The following is an 11,629-nucleotide window of genomic DNA, read 5'->3' as shown; positions in this document are numbered from 1 at the left end:
AAAAAAAAAAAAAAAAAAAAAACAGTTTGACCCCAAGCCGGGCGGGCAGTGGTTAATCCCAGCACTTGGGAGGCAGAGGCAAGCGGATTTCTGAGTTCAAGGCCAGCCTGGTCTACAAAGTGAGTTCCAGAATAGCCAGGGCTACACAAAGAAACCCTGTCTCGAAAAACCAAAAAGAAAGAAAGAAAGAATCAATGAAAGAAAGAAAGAAAGAAAGAAAGAAAGAAAGAAAGAAAGAAAGAAACAAACAAACAAACAGTTGGACCCCAAAGCACTGTGATTCCATCCATATTCTCATTTCACTCTAAACACTATGGCTCAACCCGCCTGCGCTGTCCTACCTCAGAACCACCAGACTCTGGGGTCACAAGTGAGCTGGGATCACTGCTGTGCCCTTCAAGACGCTCCTGGGAGAGCATCGGCCTCAGATCTACCTCCCATCCACTCCCTCGCAGAGTACGGGGTGCCCCGCTCTCGGCTGAGTACTTACTGCTTTTCCAGGTCTAGAACCATTCTGTCAATTTCCTCTGAGGAAGGCACGTGCGTCCCATGGAGAAGACTGTTGGATGTTGGGAAAAAATCTTCTCCACTGAGAAGACAGCAAGAATTTCCAGTCAGACAGGAGTACTCCAGTGCAATTTCAAACTACACTACCACTGGTAATGAGAGACAGCACAGAACTATATTTATTACACAGGAAAGGAAAAAGAAGAAAAGAAAATGCAGGCTCCCAAAGGATGAGCCAGGCTGGGTGAACAGCCTATAAGCCAGCCTCAGGCGGGACTCTCTCCAAGGAAAGTCAGGGTCTAAAGCCAGTTCAATGATGAGAACAGTAAATAATTTTACCAAGAGACGGCCACTGATAAGACTCGCTTCATCAATAAATTGAGTTTGGTCAGGCAAGTTGGCAAACATATATAATCCCAGCACTCAGGACAATGAGGCAGGAAGATTGCTGTGAGTTTAAGGACAGCCCAAGCCACAGAGTAGAAATGTCTCAAATAAGTAAATGACTCCTTTAACTAGTTTGGAAGCAGGTGCCTTTAACAATCTGCTTCCACCCCCCTCCCAGATCGGCCTTGCACTCTGCCCAGGACTTACTGCTTCTCTCTCTGTCGCTCATAGCTTTCCATGTCAGGTTTGATCTGCTTGGTCAGCCGGTGATACTGGCGTAATTGGGCAGCAGCATAATCTAAATAAAATGAAAACCATTACCACTGTCCTACATGCACAGGGCACTATCCTAAGCACAGCCTCTACCCAACAGGCCGATGAGGCCGCACACTCCTGTAACACTCAGGAGGCTGAGGCAGGACCCTGAGTTTGCAGACTGCCTGGGGTATATAGACGCCTAAAGAACACAATGGCTACCACAACAAAGGCTAACTGTACACGAAGGACCAAAGCAGCCAACAGGGCTTTCCTTGGCCTCCTAGAATTCTGCACGAACGAAGCTCAGCGGGAATGTGTTCTCCTAAGCAGAAGTCTTGGTGCAAGAGCCCACGCATTCAAGCCCAGGCCAGCCCAGGCCAGCTGTACCTGAAAACCCCAAGTCAGGGTTCTTCTTCTTCTTCCTCCTCTCCCACCTCTCAGCGTCCTCTGCGCTGATCTCCAGCAACTTCACCTTCTCGTAGTCTTCCCCTCGAGCTGCACACTCCTGCAAAGACAGCCAGCGCTATCCACTGTGCTACCCACAGTGCCACCCTGCATTTTTTGGTTTTTTTTGAGCACAGGCTGACCTCAAACTCAAAGCAATCCTCTAGCCTCAGCTTCCCAAGTGCTGGAACTATATGTGTGACACACCATGGCTAACAATTTGACCTATTTTAAGTGAAAAAAAAAAAAAACTATCAAAATATCAAGCAACAGGAAAAAAAAAAAAACTATCAAAATATCAAGTAACAGGCCATCGAGGTGGCTCAGGAGATACAGGTGTTCGCTGCCAAGCTCGAGCACCTGAGCCGTCTCAGGAGGAGCACGGGGGTGGAGGAGCGACTCCTCTAACTCTCGGGCCCACACACATACGAAACACAATGTAATTGAACCTTTTTCTTCTCCTCTTCCTGGAGCTCCCACTCCAGACGCGCTTTCTTGGCTTCCCAGTTTGCAGGCAACTTCAGTCTTTTGTCTTCTTCCACAACTTCCTGGTGATTCAGCTTCCGAGCTTCATTCTAAAACCGAAAGAGGTAAACCAGGAGAGGGACCCACACACACCCTGTCTCATCTGCAGTGACTAAGGGACCCCACTTATGCTGCACGCAATAAAAACCCAGCAAATGACTAAGCTCAGGAACAGACTGAGGAGGTTTAACAGAGAGAATGAGATTGCTGTGCTCAGAGCTCTGTTGTTCCAGAGCCCTAGGGCTGTCACCTCTGCCTGTTCACATGTGTGGTCCCTTGCATAAGGGGTTCAGAATAAAGGCTGAGAAAGCCTTACTGTACCCCGCCATAGTACAGTAGCAATCACAGACTTTTTAAACTTTATTTAAAACCTCTTTATAACTGTACTTGTCTTTTCTGTGTGGACACACACATGGCGGGTAGTCTGTGTGCAGGTCAGAGGTCAGCTCCCAGGCAGCAGTTATCTCCTACCACCATGCGGGTTGTGGGGATCAAACTTAGGTCCTTAGTCTCCTCACAGCAAGAGCATCCACTGAGCATCTTGGGCCTGAGGGATGGGCTCCTTCTAACCCGGTTTGTTTTTGTTGTTTTGTTTCTTAAAAGCCTCAGTTTGGACTGGAGGCTTTCCGTGCCTCTTTATCTCTAAATCATTCATAGTCGGTACTCCAGGTTCTTCCATGAGAAGGGAAAGGAAGGAACGCCCAGAGCTCGCATTCAGACAATCTCAGCACTGTGTAACACCAGCATTTCCTTTGTCTGGGTTTTAACGTACTCTAGGCTCGCCTCAGCATCAGTCTCCCTCTGTAGTCAAGGATTCTATAAACTGTCCCAGCACAGAAATGGCGACTGCAAGCCACCAGAGTCCATTAGTCTAAGGAAAATGTAAGTTAGATATCACGTAGGCCACACACTGGTGACATCTGATCCAGGAAGGCAAGCTCCCAGCTCCAGGCGCATGGGCTGTGGACAGCCCCTCTGTAAATCAACATTTAAGCACAATGATTTACTATTAACTTTCTGAACAGAAATATTTGTGCAATTGGAGTTTTTGCTTAGCATGTGAAGACTGGCTGTGAATGTTGGACTATGTGTGTGTGCTGTGTATATTCACATGTGTATGGACACACGCGTGCAGGTGTGCATGCATGTGAAGGCTAAGGACTGAAGTTGGGCGTATCCTCATGATCTCTACCTTATATATTGAGGCAGGATGGCCACTTGAACTCAGAACTCAGTGTTTGCTAGTCTGCCTCATTACTCTGCTTGCTCCAGAGATCCTGTCTCTGCCTCCACAGTGCTGGGATAAAGGCAGCCCACCACACCCACCCAGCATTTATTTATGTCAGTTCTAGGTGTCCGGACTGTGGCCTTTAGGATTTCTGCAGCAGGTGCTTGGTCCATGATCCCCAGCACGCACAACAGTGGTGCTCAACCTGCGGGTCATGACAAGGGTCACATATACGATACCCTACATACCAGATATTTACAGCAGCAAAACTACAGTTATGAAGCAGCAACAAAATAAATGTATGGTTGTGTATCACCAGAGCATATAAAGAAGGCTGAGAACCACTGTTTACATTATAAATGTTCAGAGATGCACCATCTCATTTGTTTGTTTTGTTTTATATTCTTGGAGGCTCAAAGGCCATGTTTTAGAAAAGGGGAAAAAAAATAGTTCTTTTGAGTCAGCAAGATGGCTCAATGGATAAGGGTGACTGCCACATAGCCAGATGACATCAATCCCTGGAAAGGCCACATTATGGAAAGAGAAAACCCGACTTACTCCTGTTGTCCTGTCATCTACATACACTCCATGCATGACACTTGAGCACACATACATACAAAACCACAAATACATTTCTTATTTCTGTGTGTGTGCACACATGCCTCAGCCTTGTATGGAGCTCTATGGACAACCCTGTGAAGATGGAAGTCAGTTCTCTCCCGCCTTCCACTTCTCCCTGAGTTTCAGGGGTCAAACTCAGGTGGCCAGGCTTGTAAAAGGGCCTCTAACACTGAGTCATCTTAACAGCCCAAGAAACACTTTATTAACAGTTCAAGACAGGGGCTGGGCTGGGCACTTTAATCCCAGCACTTGGTAGGCAGAGGCAGGCAGACTTCTGAGTTCGAGGCCAGCCTGGTCTACAGAGTGAGTTCCAGGACAGCCAGGGCTATACAGAGAAATCCTGTCTCAAAAAAAAAAAAAAACAAAAAAACAAAAACAAAAACAAAATACAAAGACAGGAGCTGGAGAGATGGCTCAGCAGGTAAGAGCACTGACTGCTCTTCCAAAGGCCCCAAGTTCAAATCCCAGCAACCACATGGTGGCTCACAACCACCTGTAATGGGATATCACGCTGTCTTCTAGTGTGTCTGAAGACAGCTACAGTGTACTTTTTGTAATAAATAAATCTTTGGGCCGGAGAGAGCAGGGGTGACCGGAGCAAGCAGAGGTCCTAAATTCAATCCCCAAATACCACATAAAGGCTCACAACCATCTGTACAGCTACAGTGTACTCACATACATAAAATAAATAAATAAATCTTTAAAAAAAAAAAAAGAATTCAAGACAAAAAACAAGTCAAGTAGGCTGCAAATCTTGGCAGGTGCTAGAAGGGAGACAGTAAGAAGATATAGCATGCCTTTTGAATTATAGTCCAAGAAAACAAGCAGGTTCACCAAAAGGGTCAGATGACCAAGCAGTCACATAAGAGAAGTGAGAGAGCTGGCTTCCGAGAAAGAATGCTAATGTTCAGAGTGCCTCGCCAGCCATGCTTAGGATTTGAGTAGACAAGAGATGGGAAATAAGTTATACTTTTTTGAGTCTGAACTCGGAGAAAAGGGAATGTGTGTGCTCGCTGTTTTTAAGGTGAGAAAGGTCTGAGAAGTTCCTTCCTATTTCTAACCAAGTATTTCCCTAGATGAAAAACGAAGAATCATGGAACACGAGGGAAACCCTAAGGTACACCCGGTAATGTGGGTGTGGCCGGGTGGAGCAGGCGGGTGGGGCTTTTGACGTGTGTCAAAGCGGTCTCAACCCCAGTCCAGACCCACCGGCGGGCGGAGATCTGGTCCGGGGGACGTCCGGTCCGGAGATCTGGTGCGTGGTGCGCCTTCCTCCTCCTCCTCCAGCCCCGCTGCCAGCCTGGCCCGCAGCCCCGCCACTCACCCGCTTCAGATGCAGCTCACGGAACTTGCGCAGTCTCTGCTCCCGCTTCTGCGCCGCCAGCTCCTCGGCCGCCAAGGGCCTGGCTTCCGCGCCATCCGCCGGGACCTGCGATCATAGCCCGCTTCAGGCTCAGCGTCTGCCAGGGGCCACGGCCCAGGCCTGGGCCCGGCACCCCGGTCTCCCCGGGAGCCGCACCAGGATCCCACCCATGTCCCCAGCCCCGGCGTCTCCCGGACTGACACCTGCGCGAAGCCGGTGATACTCACCACAACTTCAGTCACAGCCGCCATTACAGCCTTCTCTCTACTTCCGTCAACAACGCTGAGCACTTCCGGCGGCCTCTGGCCCGTGGCCCAGACTCAAGCCTTCCGGAGTGGCTTCAGTTTCTTCCGGCCTCTCACGCTCCTTTTAGTGGGAGGGACTGACGCGTGGTATGGCTATGCGCAGGCGCAAACATCCGGGGCGGGGCGGGGCGAGGCGGGGCGGGGACCGGGAGGGGCGACAAGGATGAGGAAGTGCTCGGAATCTGTCACATACAATGGGACGCCTGGTTGGGGACTGCGTATCCTGTCACCATCTTGAGTTTCATCCCCATTAAGTCCCTTCCATAGAGTAGACAATTTGCTGATGTTACTAACTGTAGAAGAGCAGGGCCGGTCCCATATTGTTCACTCTCACATTCCAGCACCATAGTTAACTACTAAGGTCACTAAGATAATTCGGGAATAAGACAGGGATATATGAAACGTGTACCTTTCAAAATCGACAACTAATTAAATTTAGAAATGAAAAAGCCGTCCCACGTGTAAAAATAGCTGGGTACACATCAGCTGTGGTGGCACATGGTGGCACACTCCTAGCGTCCCAGCAGGTGGAGGCAGGAGAATATCAAGTATGAGGCTTGCCAAGGCTACACAGTGACTTCTAGGCTAGCCAGTGCTATAATACATCACTATTTATTTCATGGGATATCTAAAAGCTTAAGCACTGGCAAGAAAAAATGTAAACTGTGGGCAATTCTCTTTTGAGTCCCCCTCCCCTGTAGGAAGCTACTTCTTAAGCTTAATAAAACGTGGCTTGTGCCTGACAGTGGTGGCACACACCTTTAATCCCAGCACTTGGGAGGCAGAGGCAGGCGGATTTCTGAGTTCGAGGCCAGCCTGGTTTACAAAGTGAGTTCCAGGACAGCCAGGGCTACACAGAGAAACCCTGTCTCAAAAAACCAAAAAAAGAAAAAAATATAAATAAATCCTGTCTCTGGATTAAAAGGAATGAGTTACTTGGCTGGAAGAAGTGAGGCAGGTGAGTTGAGTCTAACTAGCACACAAAATCCCCACAAATCAAATGGTGTTACTAGGAAGACAATACATACCTCTAAATGAGGAAGTTACAGCCGGCCTATTTCTCTTCTTATGTATGGGGGTTTAGCCTGCATCCACATATGCACCACCTGCACGCCTGGTGCCGACAGAGGTCAGACTAGAGTTATGGTGGTCCTGAGCCACCATGTGGGTTCTGGGATGGAAACATCTTTCCACAACAGCCAGTGCTCTTACCTACTGAGCCATCTCTCCAGTCTGTGCATTTCAGTGTAGCGGCCAGGCTTTGAATCTACTGGGACTAGTTTCAGGCAGTTGATAAAATGTGTGCCAGGAACCAAACTCGGTGCCTCTTACAAGAGCAGCCCACACTCAACCACTGAGCCATCTCCATCCTGTGATTATCTTCTCATGTCAGAGATGTTTCATTTCTATAATTGTAATTTTATATGTAAACTAGCATATACTCAATATGCCTTGACAAATCTGTCACCACCTTCAGTTGCTGTCACTGTCACCCTCTGAATCACTTTTAGTATATCTTTGTTTCTTGAGTCTCCCTATACTGTCTGTCTGTCCTGGAACTCACTGAAGACCATCCTGGTCTTTAATTCAGAGATCCTACTGCCTCTGGTGGGATGAAATACCTGTGCCCTCCTTAGCCTCAGCTAATCTTCATTTTCTGATCCGGACTGCTACCTCCAGAGTTCTGGGATAACAGACCTGCACCACCACATATGTTCTATACCTTGCTGGATAATTTACCAACTAGGCTACATCTCCAGCTCCTCATTCCTCCTTTAAAAAACAAAATCTCAGCCGGGCGTGGTGGCGCACGCGTTTAATCCCAGCACTCGGGAGGCAGAGGCAGGCGGATTTTTGAGTTCGAGGCCAGCCTGGTCTACAAAGTGAGTGCCAGGACAGCCAGGGCTACACAGAGAAACCCTGTCTCGAAAAACCAAAAAAAANGCCTGGTCTACAAAGTGAGTGCCAGGACAGCCAGGGCTACACAGAGAAACCCTGTCTCGAAAAACCAAAAAAAAAAATCTCGCCAGGCGTGGCAGCGCACACCTTTAACCCCTGCACTTGGGAGGCAGAGGCAGGCAGATTTGAGTTCGAGGCCAGCCTGGTCTACAGAGTGGGTTCCAGAACAGCCAGGGCTATACAGAGAAACCCTGTCTTGAAAAACAAAAACAAACAAAAAGAACAGCCAAAGAAAGGGATGTGACCAGGAATACACATCTAGACGATTGGATTTTTAAGTTTTCCGTAGGGTCAATCTTTGTTTTCAAAGGATGCTCTGTCCAATTGCATGCTAATGATAGATAGGGGCATTCTTGCCTCCTATACTTCTTGAAAGGGTGGTCTTAACCAGACACAGTGGCTCATAACTTTACTAACAGCACAAGGACAGCAGAGGCAGGAGGATCTCAAGGCCAGTTCAAGACCAGCCTGATCTACATTGAGTTCCAGGACAGCCATGGCTATGTATATCCTTACTCAAAGCACAGTAAAATCCAAAAAAAGAAAAAGAAAAGCAAATTTGCCTTTGTGTATGTGGCCCCTGGGCTGCCTCCAGAAGGGATAAGTTACTGATGCTGGGTTCAAAGAAACTCAGGGACTATTCTACCAATTGAGCTACATGCCCAGCCTACTATTTGTACTTGGGAGGCAGCTGCTAGTCACACTACAAATTGTAATGACAGGGGATTTAACGTTTAGACATTGGCTGATTTGTTGGAAAACCAAGTACACAGGCTGGCTTTACTGTCAGTTTAACGTATTTGAGGGCTGATACTTAGTACTTTTTCATCCCCATCTCCTGGCAAAGCTCAGGAAACTTTCTACCCAGTAGGGGATATTGTTATTCACAGTAAACACTGGACAAAGCTCAGCTTACAGGGTGAAATCCTCCTGCCTGAGGCACCCACCTTAATCTAGTAGGTTGTAACCCTAAGAGGGAGGTAGAGATTGAGTTCTCATCCGGTGGTCAGGACCTAATCACGCCTGGGGTGGAAGCTCCCTAAACTAAGGCCAGGGTTTTCAGCTCTCTTGGGTGACCCTCACGGCAATGCTAGCACTGCCAATCCTGACAAGCTTGATTCTAACTTCTCCTTAATCTGGTTGGTTACTAATTCATATTCTTTTTAAAGGATCGCTTATTGGCAAATTCCCAAACAAGATCATGGGAACTTTCAAAGTGTAACCAAGTTGAAGCCATTAAATTCTAAAACATAAAGAGTCTTTTGATACTGTCAACAGGAGGGATTTGGGTTTAACAGTCTCACTGACCTAGAGCCTGCTATGTAGATCAGGCTGCCCTTTAACCTCAGGGGTCTACTCGTTACTTGTTTCTTACCTGTTTCAAGTGTTAAAATCAAAAGCATAAAGTACCATTCACAACTAATGCTGTCTTTTTAAGGTCACTCTTTTATTTATGTGTATCAAGTTTGCCCACATGTGAGTCACACATGCCATGGAACAGAATGTTGGGTCCCCTAGAATTGGAGTTACAGATGATTAAGGAGTCTTACGGCTTATTCCAAAACCAGCCCTGAGGGGATACACATTTAAAGAAAGAAAAAAAGAAACCAAATGTCCAGCCTCCCTAATGCAACACACAAATGTCAAAGTATGAATTCATAAACCATGTGTTGTGTTTTCAGGAAAGTTTATGGTTTCTTCTTCAGATGTAGACAGACACATCCAATATCCATAAAATCAAGACAAATAATAAAAAGTTTATTAACAAATATACAAAATTCAGTATACAACTGTGTCTTTAAAAAATTCACCTTTGTATATAAGCGATTCTATACAATACTTACATATATATACAAGATTCCCACCGGTATGCAATTCTCTGGGTCATCTGTGTCCTCCTATCTTCAAGAGAAACCTCAACCATGAACGTCACCATTAAGTCTCTTTCTGTAATGGATTTTAATCACATTTACTGCTGTGATCACTCAGGCAGACGAGCTAATGCTGGACACAAACCCCTCAGTAAAGTGCAGTTTTGGCAATCCCAGCCCTTAGTTTTCCTTTAGACAGGTATCCACAGTCCGTAAGGACTTTTTTTCTTATCTATTTTTGGTGATCCTGAAGACTTCTCTTCAACAGCAGCTTTAGTTGTTTTCTGTAGTGGCTTTGCTACGGAATTCTGTAAGACAGTAAGTTGAAATCAACTTCAGAGGTTATCAACACACACACACAAAGCCTACATAATAAAATACCCGACACCCAATTTTCAAGAATGATATTTGGGTTCACTTACATTGGAGCTGAAGGCTATGTTTCTTTGTGAAGAAGACTTTTCACTGGTATTTTTAGTTGTATCTTCAGTCTGCTTTTCTGAATGCTAAAGAGGAAGAGAATTTTAAACATAGCCTTAATTTTTAAAATATTGTATTAAAAAAAAAGAAAGCCCAACATACACAAATGTAGCTGTAGATACACAAACCAAATTCCATCTCTTGTCACAGTTAAGGAGCTAATCAACGACAAAAGCCTGTTTTCCACTTAGCCAGAATGACTTGGGAGGCGTAGCTCCCCACGAATACCAGATTCCTGTTGTAGTTACACCTCATTTTGATTAAGTACAATAAAAAATGCTTTGTCTAAAAAACTGAGGCTTTTGTAATCCACTCATCAAGGAGCCCCTCTTAGGTACCTGCCTGAGCAAAGACCAGGCAGCCCCTGAGATCTCAGCAATGGACAAATCACCTTCATTATACTGTTATTTTTTACCTTATGTTTCTATAAAGCAGTTTTCTGAGACCAAGTCTCTTGTATCTATCCCTTAGCTGTCCACGGACAGCCTCCCAAGTGCTGGGACCACAGGAGTGGGGCACTAAACCCAGTCTACACAGTGCTGGGAGTTAACCCCAGGTACTATGCACCCTGACAAAGTTCTCTACAACTGAGTTACACCCCAGCCCAAATTATTATTAACCTTAAGATCCAGGTTTCACATAAAGAAATGAACTTAATATATACTGCAGTGTGCCAATGCACACCCTCTGTAGTTCTGGAGAATTGTAATAAACTTATCTGCAAGTGAAGCAGGCCTCTTCTTCTGTAATCTCTCAAAACATCTGGAATATATTGCATATATCATGTGAAGGACGTCTAGATCACAGATGCCCACCATGACAGTGCCTCTAGTCTGCTGAGCTGTCACTGCCTTGCACAAACAGTCCCTAGCCCAAAACTCTAGCATGCACACAAACTCCCTTCAACAATAGCTAAGCTTTAGTCTGTAAACAAACTCTGACACTTGAACCCATCATCAATTACCAACAGATTTTCTTCATCACTGTCTGGAGACCACATTCATGATTTCTATAAGACAGAAATAAAGCAGATAAACTATACTGTATGCTGAGCACAGACTTGGGAACATAATGGTGTACATGAAAACTACTGACAACACTCCAGTCTCTAGAGACTAGAGGGAGAGAAAGTATTATCAACGATGTACTGTTTTTACTGTAAAGAGCAAACCAAGTGTCCAAGTGCCGACACGAAAGTAGTCCATCGTCTCCACAGTTTCCTGTGAGACAGGCTGATACTTGTCAGATTAAGGTTTTGTTCTGGACAAACGATATAAAGAACCCCAGGAGGGTTGTGTGCATTGGCAAAGGGTAATAAATGCTGGCAGCAGCTTCCTGAAGGGGCTTACCTCCACCTTTGGCCCACTGCTGGAAACAGCTGTTCCCTGGCTTGCCTCCTTGGCTCGGAGACTTGCTGGCAAGTCGAAGTTGGCTGTTCCCAGAGCTTTTGCTGCGTTGGCTTTTGCTATTTCTAGTAGCTCCATTCGATCTAAGGGCATTAAGATATTCATTATCCTCTACTAAGTACCTCTTCTAAAACAATGTTTTTCTCTTTATATGTAAAGCAATTCTAAAGAAGGAAATCCCTTTATAGTGAGGGAAAAAAAAAAAAACTTTCCTTAATTACCTCAACAAGTTAGTTTTATTCTGACAAACAGCCCTATTTTGCTTTTTTTTTTTT

The 11,629-nt window shown here is 45.8% G+C and overlaps 2 protein-coding genes across 3 annotated transcripts in view; both read right to left on the bottom strand.

The window, feature by feature from the left end:
* The window catches only part of Syf2 (SYF2 pre-mRNA splicing factor), a 7,959-nt gene extending 2,297 nt beyond the window's left edge, over positions 1–5,662 (bottom strand). Inside the window, exons 1-6 of the mRNA XM_021160501.2 lie at positions 5,561–5,662; positions 5,295–5,399; positions 2,046–2,171; positions 1,540–1,657; positions 1,102–1,192; positions 491–589 (exon numbers count right to left, since the gene is read on the bottom strand). Of these exons, the coding sequence (XP_021016160.1) occupies positions 491–589; positions 1,102–1,192; positions 1,540–1,657; positions 2,046–2,171; positions 5,295–5,399; positions 5,561–5,584 (563 nt within the window). The 5' untranslated portion in view covers positions 5,585–5,662. The remainder of the gene's footprint in view (positions 1–490; positions 590–1,101; positions 1,193–1,539; positions 1,658–2,045; positions 2,172–5,294; positions 5,400–5,560) is intronic.
* Positions 5,663–9,023: 3,361 nt separating this feature from the next.
* The window catches only part of Rsrp1 (arginine and serine rich protein 1), a 4,314-nt gene continuing 1,708 nt past the window's right edge, over positions 9,024–11,629 (bottom strand). Inside the window, exons 3-5 of one of the 2 annotated variants that reach the window (XM_021161133.2) lie at positions 11,298–11,437; positions 9,891–9,974; positions 9,024–9,776 (exon numbers count right to left, since the gene is read on the bottom strand). In XM_021161133.2, coding sequence (XP_021016792.1) covers positions 9,660–9,776; positions 9,891–9,974; positions 11,298–11,437 — 341 coding nt within the window. In that variant the 3' untranslated portion in view covers positions 9,024–9,659. Of the gene's footprint in view, positions 9,777–9,890; positions 10,958–11,297; positions 11,438–11,629 lie in introns of both variants that reach the window. The other variant, XR_003836482.1, reaches the window with a different exon arrangement.

Source organism: Mus caroli, chromosome 4 (genome assembly GCF_900094665.2).
Source record: "Mus caroli chromosome 4, CAROLI_EIJ_v1.1, whole genome shotgun sequence".
NCBI classification, from domain to species: domain Eukaryota; kingdom Metazoa; phylum Chordata; class Mammalia; order Rodentia; family Muridae; genus Mus; species Mus caroli.
The sequence above is the reverse complement of the archived record's forward strand: the minus strand, read 5'-3'. Positions and strand labels throughout refer to the sequence as shown.